The sequence below is a fragment of the Cryptomeria japonica genome, chromosome 3, assembly GCF_030272615.1.
Source record: "Cryptomeria japonica chromosome 3, Sugi_1.0, whole genome shotgun sequence".
In the NCBI taxonomy this organism is placed as follows: domain Eukaryota; kingdom Viridiplantae; phylum Streptophyta; class Pinopsida; order Cupressales; family Cupressaceae; genus Cryptomeria; species Cryptomeria japonica.
The window spans coordinates 362,030,334-362,057,658 of record NC_081407.1 but is presented as its reverse complement, the minus strand read 5'-3'; the positions used below and the strand labels follow the sequence as shown (position 1 = coordinate 362,057,658).

General features: G+C 38.8%; 1 protein-coding gene across 4 annotated transcripts in view; it reads right to left on the bottom strand.

The window, feature by feature from the left end:
* LOC131080007 (pentatricopeptide repeat-containing protein At2g16880) overlaps positions 1-23,620 on the bottom strand; it is a 50,989-nt gene extending 27,369 nt beyond the window's left edge. For 2 of the 4 annotated variants that reach the window (XM_058018057.2, XM_058018058.2), the window contains exon 1: positions 20,719-23,620. In XM_058018057.2, coding sequence (XP_057874040.2) covers positions 20,960-23,341 — 2,382 coding nt within the window. In that variant the 5' untranslated portion in view covers positions 23,342-23,620 and the 3' untranslated portion in view covers positions 20,719-20,959. The remainder of the gene's footprint in view (positions 1-20,718) is intronic. The other 2 variants (XM_058018059.2, XM_058018060.2) reach the window with 2 other exon arrangements.
* Positions 23,621-27,325: the final 3,705 nt, after the last annotated feature.

The window sequence follows — 27,325 nt, the reverse complement described above, 5'->3', positions numbered from 1 at the left end:
TATGGGTTTTCATCGACAAAAAAGACTTGAACACAAAGTCTCCAGCTAATGGGATAATAAAATTTGGATCCTTACGATTGAAAAATCTTCCTAGTTCATATGGGACCTATATACAATTCAGACTAGTCAGCCAAGACCAAAATTGGCGACAAGACCCCAAATTCAAACTTAACACACTACAATTTAGGTTGGCCTTAAAGGCCTTATAACAATTCTAGTCAGAGGTTAGGAGTCTTTCTTCCCTCTTGAATTGGCATGAGTTAGGCCAAAGCCCCAACCCCCAATCCCGATGTGTTATTGAGTTGGCTCCCTCTTCATATTCCAAAATGGGTCAAGTGATGTCCCCAAATCCCAATTGTTGACAGTCGTCTAGCAGTCGTCAAGCCTCGACCTTGATCCCCGATCTCCGACAACTCCCTAGCTGCAATCCTGACCTCTAGTTGCCAGGTGACAACCCCAACCCCCAATCTTTAAAAAAGGGCACGACATATTCTTATTTTATTTCTTCTTAATAATAATGATATATTTTTGATAAATAAAACTGATGTTATGAGGCCACTCCCATTGATATTAACTAAAGAAAATTTATATCACCTCCATAGTCCACGAGGGCATATACATTATTTATCATCTCAGCCAACAGACCAAAAGGCTATGAGACTACATACATATAAAACCAACAACTCTGAGAGGCGAAGAAAGCACAATTAAATACACCAATAAGTAGGTGCCAACCATAATGGCAATTCGTGTTTGCAATACTCCAAACCTCACGATTCGTTCATCCCCTACATCAACCAGCTGCCCTTGATGTGTCACTATTACTCCCCAAAAAATATTTGCAGCATGCATATGGTATATCACTCATTGATATTGTCAAACATGTCCAAGGACATATCCTAGCAATTCAAATCAATTGCCCAATTGGCAAGTCGATCCACCACATTATTTGCCATTTGATGGACATGAGAAATAATTATATCATGGAATAAAGCTACCTCCTCCCATATTAAGTTTATAAATTTGTTTAACTTCCAATTACGAGTGGATTTAAATCAAATGGCATTAAATTATAAGAGAATTGCCTTCCACGTGAATTGTACCCTTCTTTGATTTTTAGCATAATTGGATTACCATCAATGCTACTTGGAATTTAGCCTCGTTAGTGTCATTTGAAAGTCGCTTTCCAGAAAATGCAAAAATATTCCCATCATTATCTCTTACTACACGTCTCGCACCAAATTTACCAAGATTGCCACAAGATGCACCATCAAAGTTTAATTCAACCCAATCTACTCTGAGCAAATGACCCTAGGAAACCCTATGAAAGGGAGTTCTTATTACAATTGATATTATTAATATTAGTATTACTATGATTAGTGTATCAAGGGGCATAACTAAAGTGGCAGCTAGGGGTGGATTGTAATGGTGTGAGCATTTTAACAATAATTATTACCAAATACTAAAAATACAACACAAAAAAATGTGTGGCCCACAATACTCGGCATTAATAATAATAAATTATATTATTAAAATAGAAAAATTTCATAACTATAAAATTCTATATTTTGTATTTGTGTATAGTTATTTTTCTTTATCTATTGCGAACAAAATGATTAATAAAATAACTATGTATTTCAGTAAATAGCTATACACTTTAAATAATATTTTGGATTTTTTTTGTTAATAAAATAGACATTATTTATTTACATACATAATTATTCAATAAAATAGTAACTAAAATTTTAGATATTTTGAATATATTTCAATACATTATAAAAGTAATCTCTCTGCTCTTTCATGCAGCCAGCCTTAAACCACACACACTAAGCAACATATTAAGCCTAGAAAATGTTAGTCAACAGAGTGTTTAACACTTTTAGGCCTAGAAGTGTATTCTTAGTGTGACCACACACCTTAAGCAACAAATTAAGCCTAGAAAATATCAGTCAACTCTAAGTGTTTAACCCTTTTAAGCCTAGAACTATAAGCTTAGTGTGTGTGATTTAAGCCGATCCCTTTCATGCAATGCAAAAACTCCCCTTTTAATGTCCCCATTTTGAAATAGCATTTATAAATAAGTATTAATAATAAAATTAAAAGAAGAAAAATATAAAATATAAAATAATAAAAGAATAATAATTAAAACTTAGTTAAATTTAATGAATGGTCAAAAGGTGTGAAATGAAAAGTCGTGACCTCCTCAAACATGAGGTATGAAAGGGAGAAGAGAACTTCATTTGGAACAACAATTTCAAACTACAACCAGAAGTGCAGATCTGAATTAAATAAGACAACAATGAGGAGACATGACCCTTTTAAAGGGATATCTCTTTCCAAAGAGATTGTCATGTCCCCTCCTTGATCGTTATATATATCCTAAATAAAGAAATTAATATAATAATTACCAAAAAATGATTATTTGAAATTTATTTATTAAATATTATTATTTAATATTTATTAATATTTATTACTTATAATATTCTTGAAATATTCAAATAAAAATAAATTAATATTCTATTTGTATTGATTATGAAAAGGATAATCACATTTCCAAAATAAAGTAATTATTTCTCTAAAGATACGATTCAATAATCTGTTTTCGAATTACTCCCAAGAGCAAAGGTACGATTTGGATAAGTAACAAATGCTCATAAAAATGGAAAGGTGCAATCTTGAGAAAGATTAATTAATCCTAAAAACCAATGTGACCAAAGGATAAAATGGAAGGATGCATCCATTCGACTTCATAAGGTATTTAAGGATCTTCAATATCCTTTCCAAGAGGAATCGGACATTTTTTCCATTACTTCATTTATATCCTTATTGATCGCTTAGTTGAGCCACGGACTTATTAAGTCATGGAGGCATAATCACAAAGAAACGATTAAACAGGAACAATAACATAAGCAACAAAATGTAAAACCAGAGACAACGATAATATATTCAAATCAACCATCATTAACCATCGCAGCTATAAAGGATATTGGATCAGACAAGCGAACAAGAAATTCTTCAAAGTCTCAACAGATTGATCAACATCAAATATATCACATCCACATTAAGGCAAACATTAGAAATAGTGATCAACGTGCATTTTCAGGCCATCATGGTTCTGAACCATATCACATTTATTCTATTTAAAAAAGCTATCCGAGACCACGACATATGGATCAACATTGACATCATTCGTGCATAAATAAAGGAGTATCAAAAATAGTAATCAGAATATATAATTCAAATCATTGAAATTCATATCGCAATTCATGTCAATCAAGATATCAATCTGAACAACAACATACATATATTTTCGGAACAGTACATTCTTATATTCGATCAACATATTATACATTTTATATTGTTCGATATTCAGCCAATGCAAGTTTGGATAAGGCACACTATCTTTATCTTATTCGGATCAATCTACTCTAACAGCACCTACAATACATTCGATTTATTTAGGACCTCCAATATATCTCAGATCTAACACTTTGATATTCTAGAGAGAATTCATATGCATTGATCAGTTTACATAAGTGATTAGACTTAAGGTTTATATAGTTGACATGGGATTATCAAAGGAAATCACCATTGTTTTGCAATCATACAATTATTGTTGGGCAATCTAACTCTGCATAATATCAACATAGATATCATAGCATAACCCTTCCATAAAAGATATTGTTACCATTCAAATCAGATTATACACGTACACTAGTAGTAGTTAAAGAATTACATAGAAAGAAGTCTCTTGAGATGGATTTATAAGTCAATTATTCCCTTATTTCCTAAGTAAGAATAGGAGGGGACACTACAGAGATGTGTTGTAATGTCCCCTACCAAGTTTAGGCTATTTTAACCATAATTAATCTATCTCAACGTACTTATGACTTAAACCAAATTGATTAGGAAACAAAACTATCTTTAACATGAATCCAATCAATGATAACAAAGAAACATAGGCTTCTTTCTGATATTAACTTAAAGATTCTATCTGATTTATATTCTAATACTTATTATTAATATACATATATTTTATCTATATACGTTATTTATTCTCACAGATATTATCATTATATATTTTACAACATATGCAGTTCTTATAAAACATCATCGTTATTATTACTATTTTATTATTATTATTAAATTCTGCACAAGAACATTATCGGACTTCCTATATATAAGCATACATATTAAGCACATCATTGTGCATACCACCAATAACAAGGATGAAACTGCCCGTAACTTAATAACCTTTTTCCTTCCCCCCAGCAAATGAGTTTGAAACCTGTTGATGTGTATTTTGTACACGACCAAACATAGAATAAAATACCTAAAGGTACCTTATCCTCTGTTGAACAAAGTTCCCGATTGCTGAAGATCTCGCCGAAGGATTAGTCGAGGCAACTCTAAGGTTCTGTTATGTAGGTTCTCTACTCGTGGATAAGCTCTTTGCGGTACGATGTGATTTTGTTGGAATCACAAGGAGACTTACACTCGATGACCTGAACGTCTGATTTGCTGGAATCACAAGTCCTATTTACTAACTGGAAGACAAACAAATGGTAAAAGATGCAGGGTTCAGGAAGTCTGCTCTACTACCTAGAATGTGAGAAGATGGATGGATGACTAGGTGGAGTCCTACTGGGTTGGGTCTCACCATCAGGCTTGAACAATTCAACACCAACTCAGTGCTATCTTCTAAGGGATGCTTTCAATACGTTCAAATCGTACGCCATCAGACACTGATCACCATTCAAGATAATGCATGAACAATAGATGTTTAACAACTTAAGATTAAGCTCATTTTCTGCCAGTTGAGACCACGCAAGGCGCACTTACAATCAGTAAGGGGCTAGTGGTATGGACTAGACAGATTCCACACAGGTGCATTCAACAATTTTCTTCATTCAATCTAACTATTTACCATCTACAATGAAGATTCAACAAGAGACCATGCGTATTGTAAAGAAACGACATTTTTCACCATATCTTCAATAAAAAAGGGGTTTCATTTACAATCAAGGCAACAATTTCTTGCCTTCTCTTCCTACTTTACTCTAATTTCTATTCTATTTGCTATTCTACTACCTATTCACAGACTATCAACTATTTTCTCACTATTGTCTATTAGCTAACCATTCGCCTTTACAAATGAGGAGCCAGGGCTTATATAGCGCCCTCAATACAAATCGATGGCTCAGATCAACTTGAAATCAATGGCTGAGATCTTACAATGAAAACCCTAATTAGGGTTTGTTACAACAAACTCAATTCTGGCCAATGAAACAATTGTATTGTTTGGACACATGTCTTCTCTGGAATATTCGACCAATAGAGAACCGAGGTAGGTACATCGAAGTTTGTGCCATCTCCAATGAGTCCGGTACATTGAATCTGGACACGCAAAGGTGGACCAATCCGACTGGAGGAGTGATGACTGGGATGCCACCTTGTCTGACACTTGCAACTTGGTAGATATTCAATTTGATGATGCTAAGAAGCTAACTTTAGTTAACTCTTTTGGAACTGTCTGCTTCTTCAATGAACCCTTGCTTTAACCTCCTTTGTCTTTGATGTGCAAGATGGATGGTGTACCTTTCCTTCAAATGCTGGACTGGAAGATGTCGTCCCTGATGATGCTGGATTGGAGAAGGTCGTCCTTGTCTTGGCCTGGCCCTGTGGAGGTCGTCCTTGATCTGGCCTGGTCTTCTTTCATCTGCAAGATAAACCATAAGATGATTAAGGACACATAATATATTTATTCTAACATAGCATTTTATACCTTAAACCATCAACAAGAAGACATCAAAATGAAGTTTGCTCAAGGTTCTCCCCAAGGACAAGACCTATCCAGAATTTCGCTCTGGACCCTTTGGAAGGGTCAGGAGCGAAATTCTCATTTTAGCTCAAAATTCACACTTTTGAAGGTCAAACATCTTTCCAAGGCATTCCAAATAGTTTTTCTCACCCTAGTCCAGGCCTGACTTAGCACAAAATTTGAAGAAAAGGATGGTTTTAGTGTTTTTCGCTCTGGACCCTTTGGAAGGGTCAGGAGCGAAATTCAAGTTTTAAGCTTGATCTTTCATCTTCTTCACTCCAATCTATCTTGCAAGGCTAAATAACATCCTTCCATCCTCAACCACGCCCTAAGAATCAAAGTCTTGGCCTCACACAAGGGAAAAATAGTTGATTTGAAGAATTTCGCTCTGGACCCTTTGGAAGGGTTAGGAGCAAAATTCATTCCTAGCTCGTCTTCCCTCACTCAATTCCATTCTTCTCACTCTGTCTCCCCTTGACTCCCTCAATTGGATCTATCTTTTAAATTGACAACATTTGCTTGATCCCCGGAAGGCCTAAAAGGGAAAATTCGCTCAAAATCATGGCCAGGGATAGGACCTATCTAGGATTTCGCTCTAGACCCTTTGGAAGGGTCAGGAGCGAAATTCTCATTTTAGCTCAAAATCTACATTTTTGGTGACCAAAATCCATTCAAGGGCAATCTTAAGGCTTATCTTAGCTAGGTCTAGGCTTAGCTTGGCACAAATTTTGGAGAAAATGATGGGTTTTAGGATTTTCGCTCTGGACCCTTTGGAAGGGTCAGGAGCGAAAATCTTGTTTTAGGCTCATTCCTCCATCATTTCAACTTGAATTCACCTCCAAGACTAAGGACACATTGCCTCACTCCTAACTAGGCCATAAAAATCAAAATTTTGACTTGTCTTGCAAAGAAAGTAGGTGATCCTAAGATTTTCGCTCTGGACCCTTTGGAAGGGTCAGGAGCGAAATCCTTGGTTTGGGCTAATTTCCATCATTTTTCAACACCAATTAACTTCAAAAGGCAAGAACATGTCTCCTCGCACCCAACCCAAGTTTGACATGATTTTGCAAGGGGAAATAGGTGGTTGAAGAATTTTCGCCCTGGACCCTTTGGAAGGGTCAGGAGCGATTTTCATCATTTAGCTCAATTCCTTCAAACTTGATAATTATTGACCATTCAAGGACATGCCTAAAGACACCCTCTAATCTTGACCCACACTAGACTTGGCATAAATTTGAGGGAAAAGATAGGTTTTGAGAAAGTTCGCTCTGGACCCTTTGGAAGGGTCAGGAGCGAAAATCTCATTCTTGACCAAAAATCATCATTCTTTCAACTCGAAACTTCATTGCAAGCTAAAATCTCATCTCTCTTCGCCCTAGGAACAAGGTGTTAAGCCTAAGAAAGGTCAAAAAGTAGGCTTGTAAGGAATTTCGCCCTGGACCCTTTGGAAGGGTCAGGAGCGAAAATTCCTTTCTTGGCTAAAACCCTCATTCCTCAATGCTATCAAACACTCTCAAAAGCAAGATCATGTCCATTTTCCCTTTCAACATGCTTTGGACATCACAATTTGGTCAAATAGGGAAGGAAATGAGGTCGAGGAGGATTTTCGCTTTGGACCCTTTGGAAGGGTCAGGAGCGAAAATCTCATTCTTGGCTTGATTCTCCATTTCTTCAACTCCAATCCACTCTAGAAGACAACTAGACATCATTCTTCACCCAAGGGATAAGGTCTTAAGCCAAAACAAGGTCAAAAGAATAGGCTTGCAAGGAATTTCGCTCTGGACCCTTTGGAAGGGTCAAGAGCGAAATTCACCTTCTTGGCTAGAATCCTTCATTTTTTCAAAGCTCTCACACATTTCCAAAGTCCAAACACGTCCATCCTTCCTTTCAAGATGCTCTGCAAGTCAAAATTTGGTCAAACTACGGAGGAAATGAGCTTTAGGAAGATTTTCGCTCTGGACCCTTTGGAAGGGTCAGGAGCGAAAATCTCATTCTAGGCTAGATTACTCACTTTTCAAACTTCAAACCACTTCAAGAAGCAAACTTAGATCATTTTCCACCCGAGGAAGAAGGTTTCAAGGTCAAACAAGGTAGCAAATGAAGTTTATGATGAATTTCGCTCTGGACCCTTTGGAAGGGTCAAGAGCGAAATTCTCCTTTAGGCCAAAATCTTGTTCTTCAAAATCAATCAACTCCATCTCAAGGCAAGAACATACCAATTCATCCCCCAACATGCCCTAGAAACCAACACTTCATCAAAATTTGAAAGGAAATGAGAGCTACAAAGATTTTCGCTTTGGACCCTTTGGAAGGGTCAGGAGCGAAAATCATGTTTTGGGTTGGATCCTTGACTTTACCTATTTTCATCCTCTTTGGGAGGCAAACATAGATCCTTCCTCATGCATTTCCACCTTGGTCTTGACTCTTGCTAAAGGAAAAATGAGTGTTTTCAAGAATTTCGCTCTGGACCCTCTGGAAGGGTCAGGAGCGAAATTCATCTTCTTGACTAAAATCCTTCATCTTTCAATCTTGACAAGGCTAGAACATTCAAAAATACCTTCAAACATGCCTTAGGAACTAGAAATTTGGCCTTGATAAGTGAGAATTTGAGGTCTTCAAGGATTTTCACTCTGGACCCTTTGGAAGGGTCAGGAGTGAAATCCCTATTCTTGGCCAAGATCCTGACTTCATTTTCACATTTCTTCATTCAAACAAGCGTTTTTACCTTCATTCAACACTGGGAATGCATTAGTTCTAGGTTTTGGCCAAAGTAGAATGTCTTATGGAGAATTTCGCTCTAGACCCTTTGGAAGGGTCAGGAGCGAAATTTGACATTTTGGACTCTCTGTCAGGATCATTTTATGGAATATAACATTTAAGTATAAGAAAGGAAATGTCACTTATACTTTAAGTTATATTCCATATGTACTGTCAGGATGTTTGAGAGTGGTTTCGGACCTCCAGGAGTTATATTGCAAAATCTAGTTTTTGGAGGATTCTTCAGTTTTCCAGACTTAGTCAAATTTCAGGATCAGGACATTCTAGACAACCAAATTTCAGGATCAGGACATTCCAAACTTAGCCAAATTTCAAGATCAGGACATTCTAGACTTAGCCAAATTGCTCAACCACTCCCTGACTTAGGCAAAGCGTGCTATCCAGTTATCCCCTTGGCGACACTCAAAAAGCAAAGGCTAACAGACAAACCACCAAAAACCCAGAAAGCAAAACCCCACAAAGTGAAAAAAGTAGGGGTCCCCATTTGCAATGGGGCGATGTGTGAATACGTCACAATAAAACCTCCATTAAATATTGTGTAATGCTGATCAGGTGCATCTCTTAATTTGGAACAGTCATATCCTTTCATTATGTTATCGATTATCCTTTTTACTAATTGTTGTCTTCTTAAACAGATCGCTAACCATAATATCGATCGATATTATTATGTCCTTTCTAATTATCGATTAGATAATACAGTTAAAGGATATGGAGTTGTAAACATCTGAGGGTAATCGACATTGTAAGTGCGTGGAGGCCATTGGAAGAGATTGTCGCTGTTGATCTTATCAATACTCCCTTAATTCTGCATAAACAATAACTCTTTCCTTAAATCGATAGTCTTTATGACTAATTAACGATATTCAACGCTAATCTTAATCACTCCCAGTAATGTTCGAATCACTATTAATGTCTTCCGTATCAATATTCGCTGTTCATGATAATAATATCATTCCTTACTTGCTGACCACATGAGAATTGGTCGCTGTCTATCAATTATATTAAAAATATTATTATACCTGATCAAGGGTGACATTCCTTAGCAATACTGAGTTCGATCATTCTCTGCAACATAGCTATGGATCATTATTCTGTAATGTCGCCGATGTATATTACGTTTGACAATTTGAGAGTCAGTTTAGGTTAGCCGTTACTATGTGAATAAATGGTGGATGCTTATAAGTTTCAACTTCAAATTAAAACTCATTTATTCATATTTAATAATAAATATTAATTAAATAATAATAATTAATGAATTTCAAATAATTATTTCAATTTGGCTTTCTATATATAATGATCAGAGAGGGGACATGACATGTGTCTCCTCAATGAGATATGAGGGTATAAAAAGAGTAAGCAATTGATATAGAGGGGGGGTTATGGAGAAAAGGAAGAAAGAATAGAGCATAGAGATTAAGGAAGGATTAATAGAAGAAGAAAGGAATGGGAAGATAATAAGGAACTTTTAAGGACAGAAATGATGAAAGGTTGTGACATTTTGAAGGGGTGGTAATTGTGAAAGGTTGTGACCCTTGCAAAGGGAAAAATGATCGTTCCTCACATTGGAAGTTATAAAGGGGAGAAGGTTCAATTTGAGAAGGAGAATGGAAGGGGATTCCATTTTAGAGCAGACAAAAAGGGCAGAAAGGGGGATATGGGATGCTATCCTAAAATGCAGAACTCTGGGTATAAAAAGCAGATCATAAATATGTTATCAGCAGATTTGAAGAGGGGAGTATATGTAACTATCGAATGGAATCATATTGAAAGTTAGTGACTAAATATACAGTAGTTCGCTGTGATATATATATATATATATATAAGCAGACATAAATAGTCAGATATATATTATAGGCAGTCATGCATATTATAAACAGTTATAGCTAACAGCATATTATTAATCATCAATGAGCAGATAGCATTCATCATGTTATGCTGTATGTTTATGACTATATATATATATATATATATATATATATATATCACAGCGAACATTATTAATATCTTGCTGTTGTTTATGTAGAATGTGTGCATAATACTGGAACTCTTCATGTGTTCTGAATGTAACCAACCATGGTAGAGAAATTGGGGAATTACAAGTAGAGGAACGGTGATGGGGTCATCTTCTAGGTACGCCACCTCATGGTTTAAGACCGGGCAGTCCCATGGGGCCAAAGGGGTACAAAGGGTATGGCCTTTGGGCTTAGAAAGGATGAACTTCCAAGGAACCCTATTGTGAATGCTCCTCATGCTCTCTATCATGGTAGATGAATACATCAAGAATGTTCAATCATGGGAAGTAGGATATAAATGGCAAGATTGAGGGAAATGGTTATAGGATACCTCACTTGATACACCACCTCATATGGATGGCACGGGCCACATGAGGCCAAGAGGGGTGGTATATCCACTCTTGGGCCTAGGGAAGAGGATCTCTAGGGCACCCTATCGAGTCACCTTATCCTAGCTTCCCTATGATTGAATTTCCCTAATAAAATAGAGATATCTTATCATTAAGTTTATGTTCCTAACCCTAGTAGGAAAGTTTCTTCAAATTGTGATTTTACGGCAAAAACTAGGGCATTTACAAAATGGGTCATTACACCCCTCCTCCACGCGGCTACGCATTTGCAGCTTCAATTCCACCCTCTTCAATAGTAGGAGGCTCTGTTCTTCAACCTGCTCCTCGCTTTGATGGCGTCACACTTGGCAATTATGCTCTAGCTGCAGCACGAAGTGCTCCTTTGAAATATCCCCTGTCCTAATTATGATTGAAAACAAGGAATATTTGCTGTCCAAGTTGTGTGTTATGCAGTTCTGAGATTTGTGTGTTATGCTGACAGAGTTTTCAGATTGTAATGAAGACCATCTTACATGAACATTTCATTAAAAATCAACTCTAAATGACTCTTCTAAATCGATAGATGACTAGAGACACTTAAGCAACAATCTATGGATGATATTTATGAATTTAAGTCTTCAAACCATATCATACAGCAGACTGACATTATGACGAGCACTTGGTATACATCTTCAGACAATCATACATATAGAGGTGATGTAAATGCAAACCCAAACTCCTTTCTTCTTATTCCATTCGACCATCTAAAGACATTACATAGGCAACAAATTATTCAAATATAAGGACTGATATTATATACAGTCTGAAGACAAATGACAGTCCTAATCTTTAAGCATTCAAACTGATAATTACAACGAAGTATTATTAGCAAATGAACCTGGGATGTGGCGCTGTGAAGAAGCAAGCAATATCATAGACAAGGAGCCTCCAATGTGCCAAGTTTGAACCACTTCATAATTTGCCCCTGCTGCTGCAAGTAGAAAGTCCGATATTTGATGTTGATCAGCAGTAAACCCTCAACCTTCTCTCCTAAAGGGATCGCCTTCACCTCACAAGGATAGCGCTACCATAAAATCATGAGATTTGATGCCAAATGAAGTAGTGTGAACAAAATCAAAGGGTCACAGCTGACTGGGACAATTTTGGATTCAGACTGATTGAGTTCTAATTCTTCCACAATAACACTTAGAAACACCTCAAGAAGAATCGCCGAAGGCAAACAAAATTATCGCTGTCCTCAATCTTAGCATTAGATGCATCAATGATGAAAGGTGAACAAAATCGTGAGAGTATAGTCTGAAGTCAGTTTTGTTATCAGACCTCCAAATAGACCAATCTTCATGCAATTTGACCTCCAACAATCCTCCAACAATATCGCCTATAAGCCTCAAGGAAAGCTGATGCATAAAGGGCACTCGATCTGAAACATCCAAAGACGCCATATATATTCCATCCACCATGAAAGGTAAAGCAAACTCATTAAGCACAATTAGGAAGATTGAGGTGTCTCCCTCTCTCAAAAGCAACCCCTCGGAAGATCTCTCACTTCCTCAGTTATGCCAACCATCGGGAGTTTTTGTTCCCAAATGATTATCTGCAGAAAACCCTTCGGCTCCACAAGTCTACACAAGAAGAGATACTCAACAATTGATGCTCAACAATGAATCACCTCCCTCTATTTATTTCTTTCCTATCCAATCATATGATTCCTTCTAGAAGATCTCTTCTTATCGGGTAGGTACACTTTATTATTATTTTATTACACATATTAATTAAATTGCACTTTATAAAATATTATTATATTATAATCAAGTGCACACATCTCGCAATACGTGTAATCTCCTTATTTCACCATAAAACCCAATAGACATGAAATGTGAAGCCGTGAATCACTGCAACTCAACCCCCTAATCAATCCTCTTGGCCTACGAGGGTCGGATGATAGGCCAATTTCGTGAAAATCTGAGGACTAATGAGAAGGGGACATTATATCCTTCCTTCCAGATTGGGCCATTCCCTAATCCTGCCTAGGCACTGCACCCTTAGCTCTATCTAGTCTGTGGACCATGGAGAAGTCTCTACATCTGCGCCTATTTCTTCTTTGGGGGTGGATTCAACCAAAACAAATCACAGGTCTTCTTTTCATGATATCATGACTCATGGGGTTAGTCCAAAGGCCTGTGATGGTCAGCCTGTCAAGGGGGATGCATTTTCTGATTTTGCAAGGGCTCCTATTTTCTCAAAGACCCCCACAAAACGGTCTTCTACCGCTCCTGCTTTAGTATTTTCTGAGGAACTCATAAAAGAGGTGTCTAATGGAGAACAATTCTACACTACCAATGGCCTGATTGGCCAATTCAATGGCTTTTGGCCCAAGTTAGCAGATTTGCACAATTGGCTCACTAGGGCTTGGCAACTAGTGGTCAAAGAAAATGTAGACGTTTACCTCTATGTGCGGGTTTTTTCATTGTGGCTTTCAATTGCAAACATGACCAAGATTCCATCCTCAAGGAACAATGGTGTTGGGAGGCAAAATTTGCTTCTCCTCAAACTCTAGTATCCAGATTTTAACCCTCTAAAGCAAGCCTTCGCAGTGAAACTATTGTGACATTTTCCCACATCACCCCATTGCAATTGGGAACGCCCACTTTTTCGCTTTGGGCTTAGGGTTTTAGTGTTGTTATCTTGGCTTAGTGTCAGTCTCTTAGTCGTTAGCCTTTGCTTGTGAGGAGGTTGGTTTTGTCAATTGCTAGGGTCTCCTTTGCAAAAATGGATAGCTCTTAGGGTTTTGGTATGGCAAAGGTTAGGTTTGAAAAATAAATGTCAAGAATTCTTTTCAATAATGAAAGATATCCAAATGACGAAGTGTAGAAGCATTAAGCTTATCAAAATTTTGGAGGTGATTTTGCTCAAGTCATGCTCTTGGTAGTGGCTTGCTTACTAAGAGGTATTTTATGCAAATGAAAGCTTAAATGCCGCCCAACCAAGCCTTGTGCAAATGAACATCAAAATGTCACCACCTTGTGCAAACCAACCCCAAAATGTCGCCCAACTTTGTGCAATTCAATCAAGAAAATCCGCTTCAACAAAGTTGTGCAATTCAATCAAGAAAATCCGCTTCAACATTGTGCAATTCAACCTTAAAATGTCAACCAAGCAAAAGTTTGTGCAATCAAACCATGAAATACCACCCAAGCAAGAGAGAGTTGTGCCAATGCATGATGAAATTTTGCCCAAGCATGTTAGTGCAAACAAGCCTCAAAATGCCACCAGCCTTGTGCAATTAAAGGATGAAATGCCGCCAACCTTGTGTTGTGTGAATGACTAAGTAAAAGTTGCCAACCTTGTGCAATTGAAGGGGAAAATGCTGACTAAGCAAATTAACTTGTGCAATTGAAGGGGAAAATGCCGACTAAGCAAATTAACTTGTGCAATTGAAGGAGAAAATGCTGCCTAGGCAAATCATCTTGTGCAAATGAAGGTTAAAATGTTGCCTTAGCAAGTAAACATTTGTGCAAATGAGAGAGCAAAAGTCGAAATGTTTGTGCAATCAAACCTTGAAATGACCCTCAAGATGTGCATATACACATCAGATTTGCACCTCATTGTGCAAACCAAATGGTGGGCCACAAAAATAACAACCATCCAACCAAAAAACTACCAAGCAACCCACACAACAAAAAACTTGCCACAAAAAACACAGGACACAAGCACCCCTAGCTTACCTTGCTACCAAGTTCTACAACCCAACCAATCAAATATAGAACTGCCAACACCTCTCTCCCACCTGAGCCACCACCCAATGCAAAACTTGCACACACCAAATCTATGGCCAATGATTTGATGTCGTATAAGACATCCACCACTGCTTTGCAAGCACCAGTTTGCCCGAATCCAGAGACAACATAACATAGGCGATTAAAACTTTCAAACACCCATAAGAACGAGTGACCATCAAACCCATGCAGCACTACAAAAAACACAAGGCAAGCAATAGTAGGGACTCCCAAGTGCTTCAGAGCACTGATGATTTGCAAATCTATGTATTGGTAAAAGATAAATGAGAGAAGGAATGTGTTCTTCAGTAATCTAAACCTATAATTACCTAGTATGAATCTATATACACACACACGCAAGCTAGGCAGTGGCATCATATACTGCAGTAGATGACATGATAATGTAAAAAGAGTTTGAACCAGATATGATAAGTTGGAAGGACTAATAGAATCCATTATGGCTATGCTGATTTTTCATAAACAATGGCATGGATCTACACCATATAATTCACATAGGTCAATTGACTAAATTGATCTCTTAGAATGAAAAAATTTCCTAGACTTGAAATTGTGCCCTAAAACACTTATAATGAAACAAAAAAGAATAGAACAATGGAAGATATATAATAATAGATTGATATAATCATATAAATCTATGTATTAAATATTTATATCAATCTATTTATTAAATATTATTCATTGTTCTATTATATATAGTAGGGATGTGACCATAAGAATGCATCCCCTTGACAATAGCCTTTGATAACATATTTGGAATAAAATAGATAGGATCAAAAGCTACACAATGTGGGTATGTGTTGATGTGTCTTTTGTACACAACCAAACACAAAATAAAATACCTAAAGGTACCTTATCCTCTCTTGAACAAATTTTCCCGACTGCTGAAGATCTCGCCGAAGGATCAGTTGGAGTAACTCCAAGGCTCTGACATGTAGGTTCTCTAAGTGTGGATAAGCTCTTGTGGTATGATGTGATTTTTGCTGGAATCACAGGGGGACTTACATTCGATGACCTGAGCGTCTGATTTGCTTTGGATATCACTGGAATGTGGGATTTCACTGGCCCTTGATTTTGAAAAAAAAGGAAAAAGGATAAGGGTTGGAACGGGATCTATTTCTAACACTAAGAATGTAAGAGCAATGAACGACCTTTGATGAAATTCTAACTAAGTCTTGCTTTGACATCCTAGGATCATCTCCACAAGATTAGTGCGATCTTCTGAGGAAAGCTTTATGATGTTTAGATAACCGCTACAAGCATGGACACCGTCAGGTTGATGCATATCAATGAAGAAGCGATAATTGAAGTTAAGCTTAAGCTGAATGATTCCAGTTGACTACGCAAGGCAAGTCTGCAATCAACAAATCACTAGTAGTATGGATATATGAATTTCATCGTTGATCATACAAATTTCTTCCATTCACCCAATAACATGAAATCAAATTTGAGAAGTATAGAGACCATGCGAATTGTTGAATCGACCCATAGAATTCACCATTTCTTCAATGAAGTTTACAAGTCTTTTACAACAATATGTTGGCAACAATCTTTGCCTTCTTTTTCTACTCTACTCTAGCTATTTCCTACTCTCCGACTATTCACTATTAACCTTTACAAATGAGGAGCCAGGGCTTTATATAGAGAACCCTTTACAAACAAACGGCTCTGATTGACTTAGAATCAATGGCTAGGATTACAAGATAGAAACCCTAATTAGGGTTTGTTACAACAAACTTCCTTAGCCAATTAGAAAATTACATTCCCGAAGCGAGGACCAATAGGAAGCAGGGGTAGGTACACCGAAGTTTGTGTCGCCTCCGATGAGTCAGGTACATTGAATCTGGACATGCTGAGGTGGACCAATCCGACTGGAGGAGCAGTGACTGGGATGCCACCTTGTCTGACGTCTGTGTCTTGGTTGATCTCTTTTCAGTCTCAATTTGATGAATGATGTACCTCTTTTACTCCCAAGTGCTTGATGAGGCTTTCTTATCGTCAAGTCTTCCTTCTCCGGTAGCATACCTTGCCTTGAAGTGTTGGCGAAGCCTTTCTTTGTCGTCTTGTGGTTCCTTAGTGTGGTGAAGTGCAGGTTTTCGAGGTAGATGGCAACTCCTAGAACACATGTAGTCCACCTTTATGCCTTTGGAATGTCCTTGATGATGATGGACTAGAACAGGTCGTCCTTGTCTTGGTCTGATCCTCCTCCATCTGCAAAACAAACCAAAAGATGATTAAGGACACATGATATATTTATCCCGATCATAGCATTTCTTACCTTAAATCATCAAAAAGGCATTAGAATGAAATTCGCTCAAGATCCTCCCCAGGGACAAGCCCTATACGAATTTCGCTCTGGACCCTTTGGAAGGGTCAGGAGTGAAATTTGCATTTTAGGACAAAATCTTCACATTTTGAGACCACAACTTGCTCAAATGCATGTCTAAGGATGCCTTTAATCTCAATCAACACTAGGCTTGATGCAAAATTGGAGCAAAATAGAGGTTTTAAGAATTTCGCTCTGGACCCTTTGGAAGGGTCAGGAGCGAAATTCACATTCTAGGACAAATCTTATCATTTCTCTACTCCAAAATGCCTTCCAAGGCAAGCATACACTAGTCTTCTCTCCACCAAGGCCTAGGAATCCATCTCTTGACCTTCATCATGAGCAAATTAGGTGAAATTGAGAATTTCGCTCTGGACCCTTTGGAAGGGTCAGGAGCAAAATTCTTGACTTGCTTGTTTTCCTTCACCAAGGTCTATCCTTTTCACTCTCTATACTTGGACTCTCATCTTTGGATCCCTCACCCATACATGCAACACTTGCTTGACCCTCAAAATGGCTAGAAAGGAGAATTTCGCTAAAAAATCATGGCCAGGGACAAGACCCATTTAGGATTTTGCCCTGGACCCTTTGGAAGGGTCAGGAGCGAAATCCTTGTCCTAGCTCAAAACCTTGGCCATTGGTGGCCACAATCCATTCCAAGGCATGCCTAGGGGCATCTCCCAACTTCTCTCAGCTTGGTCAAGACTTGTTTTGACACAAATTTTGGAAGATAGAATAGGCTTTAGGATTTTCACTTTGGACCCTTTGGAAGGGTCAGGAGCGAAATCCTTGTTCTTGAGCTCATTCCTTCATTCTTTGACTTCAACTCACTTCAAAGGCCAAGGAAACGTTACTCCAATCTTCTCTAAGCCATAAAAACCAAAAGTTTGACTTGTTTTGAAAGGAAAATAGGTGACCTTAGGAATTTCGCTCTGGACCCTTTGGAAGGGTCAGGAGTGAAATCCTAGATCTTGCTCAATTCCTTCAAATTTATTGATTACTAGCAAGTCAAAGTCATGCCTAAAGACATCTCCAATCTTAATTCATCCTAACCCACACTTGACTTGGCACAAAATTGAGAGAAAAGAGTGGTGGTTATGGGGATTTTCGCTCTGGACCCTTTGGAAGGGTCAGGAGCGAAATCTTCATTCTAGGCTTGACTCTTCATCTTTTCAACTCCAATCTTCCTTGCAAGGCAAAAATACACCACTCTACTTGCACCTATGCCATATGAACCACTGTCTTGACCTCATCCAAGAAGAAAATAGGAATTTCCAAAAAAATTCCCTCTGGACCCTTTGGAAGGGTCAGGAGCGCAATTTCTATTTTAGGCTAAAATCCTTCACATTTTCACTTTGAATCACTCCCTAAGGCAAAAACATGTCAATCCACCTTCCAACATGCCTTAGAAACTAAGAACTTGGCCAAAACAAGGAAGAAAATGAGGTTTATGGGGATTTTCACTCTGGACCCTTTGGAAGGGTCGAGCAAAATCCACATTCTTGGTTGGTTTTCCACTTCCTTCATCCAATTCTCCTTCAAACTTGATCAAATTCAAGCTCCTTTCTCCACATTTAAGTGAATCCATCATTAAACTAGCTCAAGACAAGGTCGTTTTCATCATTTTAGGCAAGATAGGGGGTCAAACTAAGGATTTTGCTCTGGACCTAGGCCAAGGATAGGACCTATAGGGAATTTCGCTCTGGACCCTTTGGAAGGGGGTCAGGAGCGAAATTCTCCTTTTGGGTTGATTTCTACCACTTCATCGCCTCAAACCTCTTCTCAAAGGCAAATATGCATCAAAGCCTCCTCAACCATGCCTCAAAAATCCAAAACTTGGCCATATCAAAGAACAAAATAGAGGAAAAGTGAATTTCGCTCTGGACCCTTTGGAAGGGTCAGGAGCAAAATTCTCATTATAGACTCATTTTCACCTTTTTCCTCCCTTCTTTGGCTTGGATATAACTTATTAGGCCTCTCCTGATCATCCTCCAGTCCAAGTTAGCATTCACTTCATGGTTTTGTGAAGAAAAAAGGGTCTCATATGAATTTCGCTCTGGACCCTTTGGAAGGGTCAAGAGCAAAATTCCTCCTTATGCTCAAATCCTGACTTCATTTTCATATTTCTTCACTCCAAATAAGTGTTTTGCCTTCAATAATGCCTAGGAATGAGTTAGTTCTAAGTTTGGATCAAAGTAGAATATCCTATAGAGGAATTTGCCTTGGACCCTTTGGAAGGGTCAGGAGCGAAATTAGAATTCGCTTTGGACCCTTTGGAAGGGTCAGGAGCGAAATTAGAATTCGCTTTGGACCCTTTGGAAGGGTCAGGAGCGAAATTTGACATTTTGGTCTCTCCATCAGGATTCATATATGGAATATAACATTTAAGTATAAGTGATCTTATACTTTAAGTTATATTCCATATATACTGTCAGGATGTTTGAGAGTGGTTTCGGACCTCCATGAGTTATAATGCAAAATCTAGTTTTTGGAGGATTCTTCAATTTTCCAGACTTAGTCAAATTTCAGGATCAGGATGATATTCTAGACTTCATCACTCACCAGCTTGACCTAACTCAGACCTTCAAAGAGGATATTCACTCACCAAGCTTCATTAACCTCCTCAAACTCAAACAAGACACAATTAGTAACAAGAGCAAAACTTTGTCCTAAGGAAGACTTTCAAAGATGACCCTAACCCGGAGCATCCACTGACTCACCTTTAGTTAAAACCTAGGTTGCCGGTTCGGGTTCGGGTTCGGGTTCGAAGAACCCGATATGCCGGTACGGCAAAATTTTGAAAAGGGGTTTGGGTTCGTGAGTACAAAAACATGTAAATTCTTTATATATATATATATATATATTGATATTTGTGAAGCCTATAAGCATGAATTAAAAATTTGAATGTCACATAGCATCATATAAACAACAAAACAAACATTAGTCTTCAACTCCTCTTTGATCTTGGAAGCCAAATTTTGTTGACCCTTTCTTCAACCTGCTCTCATAAAACATATGTTTGCAACACAAATGAGGTGAAATGAGTGAATATAATGTTTTAGAAATCACTTTTAGGATATAAGTTTCACTTTTTAGTAGGCGGAATTCAAAAAAAATTAAATTTTGCATATAATTTGCTTTTTTGGGCCGCCCAGCCGACTAGGTTTGACTGGGTTCGACCTGGTTTCGACCCGGGTTCGACTGGGTTCGACCCGGGTTCGACTGGGTTCGACCAAGGACGAACCACCTCTTGGTTTTTCGAACCCTGGTCGAACCCAGTCTGAACCGGACCCGAACCACGAACCCGTTCGAACCAGGACCAGTGCCAGGGGGGTCCAAGGGCGAACCCGATAACTTAGGTTAAAACAGAACCTTCTATCTTAGTGATCCCTCTGGCAACACTCAGCATGCAAAGGCTAATAGACAAAACCCTAAAAGACCTAGAAACAAAACCCCAAAAAGCAAAAAAAGTAGGGGTCCCCATTTGCAATGGGGCGATGTGTGAATACGTCACAACAGTATGGGAGCACATTCCCCCAAAGATAGCCTTTGATGATTAATTTGGATTATAAGAGTTAGTAAATAAGCCCCATATATATAACAAAAACAACATATAATGCCATGTAAGAGATCAAACCTTCTGCAGATAAAATGTTGTAAATTTCAAAATCTTTGGAGTCGCTGACTCCTGCTGGCCACTTGGTCTAAGTTGAGGAGTTCAATGATCTTCATCCTCACTTCAAAACTATTGTTCTCTCTTTTTTATGAATTTGGGAAGTGGGAAACATTAACAGTCTGCATGCTGCCATTCCTGGAATACACTCTTGAAGTTGTCAATAAATCATTATGGGAACAACTTTTCAATCAATCATCTAACCTCATTTCTGGTCTTTGCATAGTCCATTGATCAATGCATTATGGGTCATTCGATTGGGGGGCACACCCCTTCCTAACATCTCCTTGAAAAGATGATTTGCTTCCTGCATTCTGCCTTCCTGACAGAGAGCACTGATAAGAATATTATATGTTACAACAGTGGGGTTAAGACCATGTGCTAATAATTTTAAGTGCAGCTTCAATGCCTCATCAAGTTCTCCCCCCTCACAGTGACATTTCATAAATGTATCATAAGTAATACTATCAGGAGAGATGTTGTTCTCGACCATTTTGTACAAAAGTTCATATGCTTCTTGCAGTTTGCCTTGTTCACAAAATCCGGAGAAAAGAGAATTGTAAGTTACAACACCAGGCCTGATACCCCGTGCCTCCAGTTCATCAAGAAGCTTCAATGCAGCCTCTATATTACCTTCTTTGCAGTGCCCATTTATCAGTGTGTTATAAGTAACACCATCAACAGGCCTATCTTTATCAATCAACATGCAAAAGAGCTTTGCTGCCTTATCCACTTTTCTGTTCTTGCAAAGTCCATTAATGAGCACATTATATGTAATGCTATCAGGCTCAAAGGAATGCTCTACCATTTGATTATGTAACTCAAAAGCCTTCTCTAAATTACCATCCTTACAATGTGCATGGATCACTGCATTAAAAGCAGCACAGCAAGGAATCAAACCTCTTCCAATCATTTCATCCAAAGCACAGCTTGCTCTTTCTGTATGGTCCTGTTTACAAAGTCCATCGATGAGAGCATTGTAAGTTGCATCATTAGGATAAATTTCATTCCCAACCATTTCATTCCAGAGATTCAATGCCCCCTCAATATTATTTGCCTTGCAGTGTCCATCAATAAGTGTACAATAAACAACCTCATCGGGAACAAAACCTTTGGCCAACATCTTGCGAAAAAGACCATCTGCATCAACCAACTTATTTTCCTTACAAAGCCAGTCAATGATCACACTATAAGTATACTTATCGCCCAAGAGACCATTTCCTGCCATTTCGTCCAGCATTCTGAAAGCACCCACCATATTTCCAGCTTTACAATATCCATCAATCAAAGTATTATACACAACAGCAGTTGGACAAAAGCCTCCTTCCACCTTTTCCCTAAAGAGTTTCTCTGCTTCCTCCATCTTTCCCTCCTTGCAAAGTCCATTCACCAAGGTATTGTACGTAACCTCACTAGGCCTAATCCCCTGACTTACCATCTCATCATGCAGTCTAAATGCCTCAAAACCCTTCCCTACTCCAAAAAGCCCGTGAATAAGCCTGTTGTAAGTCAGCACCCCAGGCTGCAATCCCCGTTCCACCATCTCATTCTTCAAAGAAAAAGCCTCGTCCACTCTCCCAACCTTACAGAGCCCACCAATAAGCAAATTATAAGTCACAACGTCCGGCAAAACATCATTTCTTACCATCAATTCACGAAGAGCAAATGCCTCCCCAACTTTACCAATTCCACAGTAACCGCTAATAACCGTATTATATGTGCTACGGTTAGGCAAAACCCCTCTCTCCACCATTTCTTGAAGAAAAGCCCTAGCCTCTTTCATCATTCCCCTTTTACAGTAACCATTAAGAAGAGTATTGTAAGTAACCACATCAGCTCTCAGATTTCTTTCGCCCTCCATTTCATCTAAAACCTCATTTGCTTGTCTTAACTTTCCCTGAATGCAAAATCCATGGATCAACATATTAAGAGTGTGCGCATCTGGTCGTGCTCCCGTTCGTAGCATGCTGGAATAAATTTCCCAGGCAGCGTCGGGGCGGGAGGATTTAGCAAGGACATTAATGAGGGCATTGCAGGATAAAACCCTAGGTTTTATGCCTAAGGCAATTATGCGATTAAAGACATGAATTGCTTCTGAGAGCTTACCGGTTTCGGCGTAGGTTCTGATAAGCAGATCAATCATTGCAGGGTTGAAACTTTCTAGAAGAAGCTTGTCGTTGTAGAGTAGTAAAGGGTCCCTGCTCTTGTTGTCCAAAATGTATTGCCGTATTAGGGTTTTTGCATCGAAGAACATCCCTGCAAGGGTTAGCTTGTGAATTAGGGCAGTGTAGGATTCGACCGTGTGGCTGAATCCTTCGAGTTTGCCACACAACCGGAAGAACCACAGCGCCACTCGAACGTCCGACCTGCTGCATTTTAAAATGATTTTGGACACTTGGGAAGGGTTGAGATGACAAGAGGCTATTTCGTGTAAGGCATTTAAGTCCAGGGTTTTCAGTTTTTCCACTGTTCTGTTTATCAATTCTTCTTCATCCTCGTCGTTCTTAGCAGTGGAAGTCGAATGGAAGTATAAATGGAATGAAGTGTTTGATATTAATCTCGTCCTTATTTTCCTGTATATAATCATGAGGAACCAGATATATGGTTTTCGTCTGCTCAGTGCCGACGAATAGAAATCATATCAGTGCAAAAAAGCAAAACCAGAATATTTTTGGTAATGTTAGCGTGCCTCGTGTCGTTCTTTCTGTATTGCCTGCCTACCAGTGTTTTTTTCTGTTTTGGAGGTGAAACTCCTGTTTATAAACTGAAAAGAGTTGTCCATTAATTTTCAAATTTTAATTTTGGTGGCGGGACAATCAAGTGATCTGAAATTTAGCTCTTTGACAGGACAAGTCTTGAGAATCTTCGGGACAAAGGAGCTCTTTCACGAGACAAGCCCTCAAACAAGTCCTCAAATTCTTTGGAACAAAAGAGCTATTTGACAAGACAAGTCTATTAGGTAAATCTAGGATAGAATTGATCTCGAGATCTATCATGGGACAAATTCAAAGCCCTCAAAGCTTTTAATCAATTATGCTACTTGTTCAAGTTTGATAAGATTATCTAATTTAGATGAAATGAATACTTTTTTACTTATTAGTTTTCAATTGGTAAGGCAGTTATGTGTGTATTGTATCAAGTTGTCAAAATGATTTGGGTTTGACATAAAACTCTCTAAGAGAGATATTTCAATCAAATTAAAAAGAAACAATGATTTGTGTATTTAAATTAGTGAATAAAGCAATCAATATCTTAATTAATTTAGAGAAACAAATGTTTGCTTAAAAAACAAGTTTTAAAATTGATAAAGGAGGTATAGAAGTGTAATATATTCTATTACAATCCATGCATTGTAATTTATCTCAAAATTTTGATATCAAACTTCTACTGGTAAAGTTTTAATAAATAAATAAGAAGATGAACTATTCTAATATGGGTTTAAGCATGCATGTGTGGTCTTATATGTAATGTTTTGTACGTCGTACTGTCTCCTTCAACTCCTCTGTGTACGGTGCAACTTGTGGATGGTCTTCCTCAGAGCGTATGGTAAGATTGGTATGCTCCTTAGGTCATACGGTGGTGATCATACGGAACACTCCCATAAGGAAGTCGGTATGCAATGAGCTTGGAGCTGGATCATACAGTGGTAAGGTTGTACGGGTCGTACGGTGGGTGAGTTAACAGCCGAGTTTCGCCCTTGAACCCTCCGGACGTTTAGACAATTTGGTGTTGCAAAATGGAATGAGTTTATTATTATTCCATATACAAGAGACTTAGGTGTAGATGATGAATATTCGCACATGCACGTGAAATTATATTGATAATGATCACACAACAGATTACACAGTCTCTGAACAGGAGCAGAATAGGGTGAGGAGAACTCCCACCGACGAATGCCAAGTAGGGAGGATCTCTCACCTCTGAAATGACAGACAAGCTGAACTCCAACTGGAATTTGCACATACAAAGAAAAATACCAAATTCGCATACCTACAACAATGACTAACTCGGTCATATATATGGGCTCCAGGAAGTTTCCCGAAGGGTTACAAATGGGTCGACACCAAAAATTTTATAACTAACTAATTAATAAAAGGGGCCTAAAATATATTATTAAGTATGGGGTCATACAATAAATTATTTGAATTGACTATTTAACTATATCGGGGACATTACAGTCCTCCCGGCCCAAAAATTGCTTGCCCTCAAGCAATTGCAGACTCTAATGCTCCCCGATATGTTCACTCTCCCAGACGATGTCATCATGTCTGAAGATTGCCTCCATCTGTCTAGCCGAAATTTCCCTCACGCGGCCATTGGACATTCCCCTTAGTACCACCTTCTTGTCATTCACTTCGAATGAGAATTTCATCCTCTTGAAGCTAAGTGTGTATTGGTCGAGGGTCTCCATCCATTGAATGCCCAAGATGACATCTATATCATCCAAATCAATCACGAAGAAATCGTTTGTCACTGTGTAGTTTCCCATGGTGATGTTGAGTTGTGGAACCAGATGAGTACATGATAATAGATTTCCTCTCGCTACCTTAACTTTGAACCCCTCATGCTCCTCCGTATGCAAACCCCTCATGGTGATGAGTGATGAGTTGATAGAGTTGAGAGTGGCCCCACTGTCCACCATGAGTATGACCCATTGCCCTTGGAGTGTACCGTGAACTTGAAACACACTACACTCTGGAGTGTTGGTCAGAGTGGCAATGGCACTTCCCCTACGAACCAGAGTGGAAATTCTCTCTACACAATCTATGTTTTCTTTAGCCTCCCTCGTGCTTTGTTGACCATCTTCCTCATTCTCTTCTTCATTGTTGGACACCACTTCAATGGCTAAGCATCGGTGTCCTGGTCCCCACGACTCCTTGCAAGTAAAGCAGAGTTTCCTTCTCCTGAGTTCTTGCCTTGTGGCTTCATCTAATGATGGCTTCTTCAGGGCTAGGGGTAATTTGTCATGCGAGTAACTCTCAGAGGAAGAAGATGAGGTCGCCATGTCACGCACCTTCTTAATCGCTTCAGAGAGTGTGTTGGGATTGAACCCTTTCACCCAACCCTTGAGTGGTTCCATCAATCCATCCATGAATAGAACCACTAATCTCCTCTTTAAGATATCTATTACCAACACAGACTATCTCTGGAATTCGGCAATGTAACTATCCACAAGCCTAGATTGCTTCAACTGAGCCAGTTCCTTGAAGTTGAGTTATGGGTCCTTTCCGTCAAAACGGTCTATAAGCCTCTCTATGAATTCAGCATATGAAGTTATTTGATCTTGGTCGAGGGTGACCATTCCATGATGTCACCATTCGTGAGTGACTCCTTCTGGGTGAAGTGCTACAAATTTGATAGCTTCATCTTCAGGCATCGGGTTGAGCTGGAAGTAGGTATATGTTTTTTGTACCCAAGCTCATGTCGAGGTTTCTCTGATCCCATCAAAGGATGACAAATAAATCTTACCAACCTTTCATTCGATATCATAGTTGTAGTAGCCACGACTTCTGCTGCCCAAGTATTTCATCCAGAGTTCAACATAATCCTTGAAGGATATGTCTCCCTCGAGATTTGCATCCTTCCAATCTTGATTCAGTTGTTCTTGCAAATCCTGGAAAGTGGCCTCTTGCTCCCCATGGGGTGTTTTTGTTCTTTGGGGAAATGTCGGCATCAGTGGCCGGAAATGGGAGTGTTGTGGGATTGACTTTCCAGTGATCGAATTATCACCATGATCTCCATTTGCTTTACCTACGGTCAATTGTCGCAATGTATCCTCCATGAGTTTTTGTCGTTGTTCCTCTCTAATCATTGTTTCGTTGAGCTAAGCTTGGCTTCTGGTTAGCTCCCTTAACGGTGTCATAACTTCCTTGGTAGGAGTTTATGGTTCCCCCATTCTATCAGCAGAATGGTAGCTCCTTCTGGTGTACACCTGCATCCACTACCCGACAAGCTGGCAAGATCACTTACTTTGATACCATTGTAATGTTTTGTACATCGTACGGTCTCATTCAACTGCTCCATGTACGGTGCAACTTGTGGATGGTCTTCCTCAAAGCGTATGGTGGTTACCGTACGATACACTTCCCTCATGTAGTCAGCGTACAGTAAGATTGCTATGCTCCTTAGGTCGTACGGTGGTGACCGTAGGGAACACTCCCCTCAGGAAGTCGGTGTGCGGTGAGCTTGGAGCTTGATCGTACAATGGTAAGGTTGTACGGTGGATGAGTTAACCACCGAGTTTCACCCTTGAACCCTCCAGATGTTTAGATAGTTCGGTGTTACAAAATGGAATGAGTTTATTATTATTCTAGATACAAGAGACTTAGGTGTAGATGATGAATATTCGCACATGCACAGGAAATTATATTGATAATGATTGCACAACAGATTACACAGACTCCGAACAGGAGCAGAATAGGGTGAGGAGAACTCCCACTGAAACTGTGGATGCCAAGTAGGGAGGATCTCTCACCTTCAAAATGACAGACAAGTTGAACTCCAACTGGAATTCGCACATACAAAGAAAAATACCAAATTCGCATACCTACAATAATGACTAACTTGACCA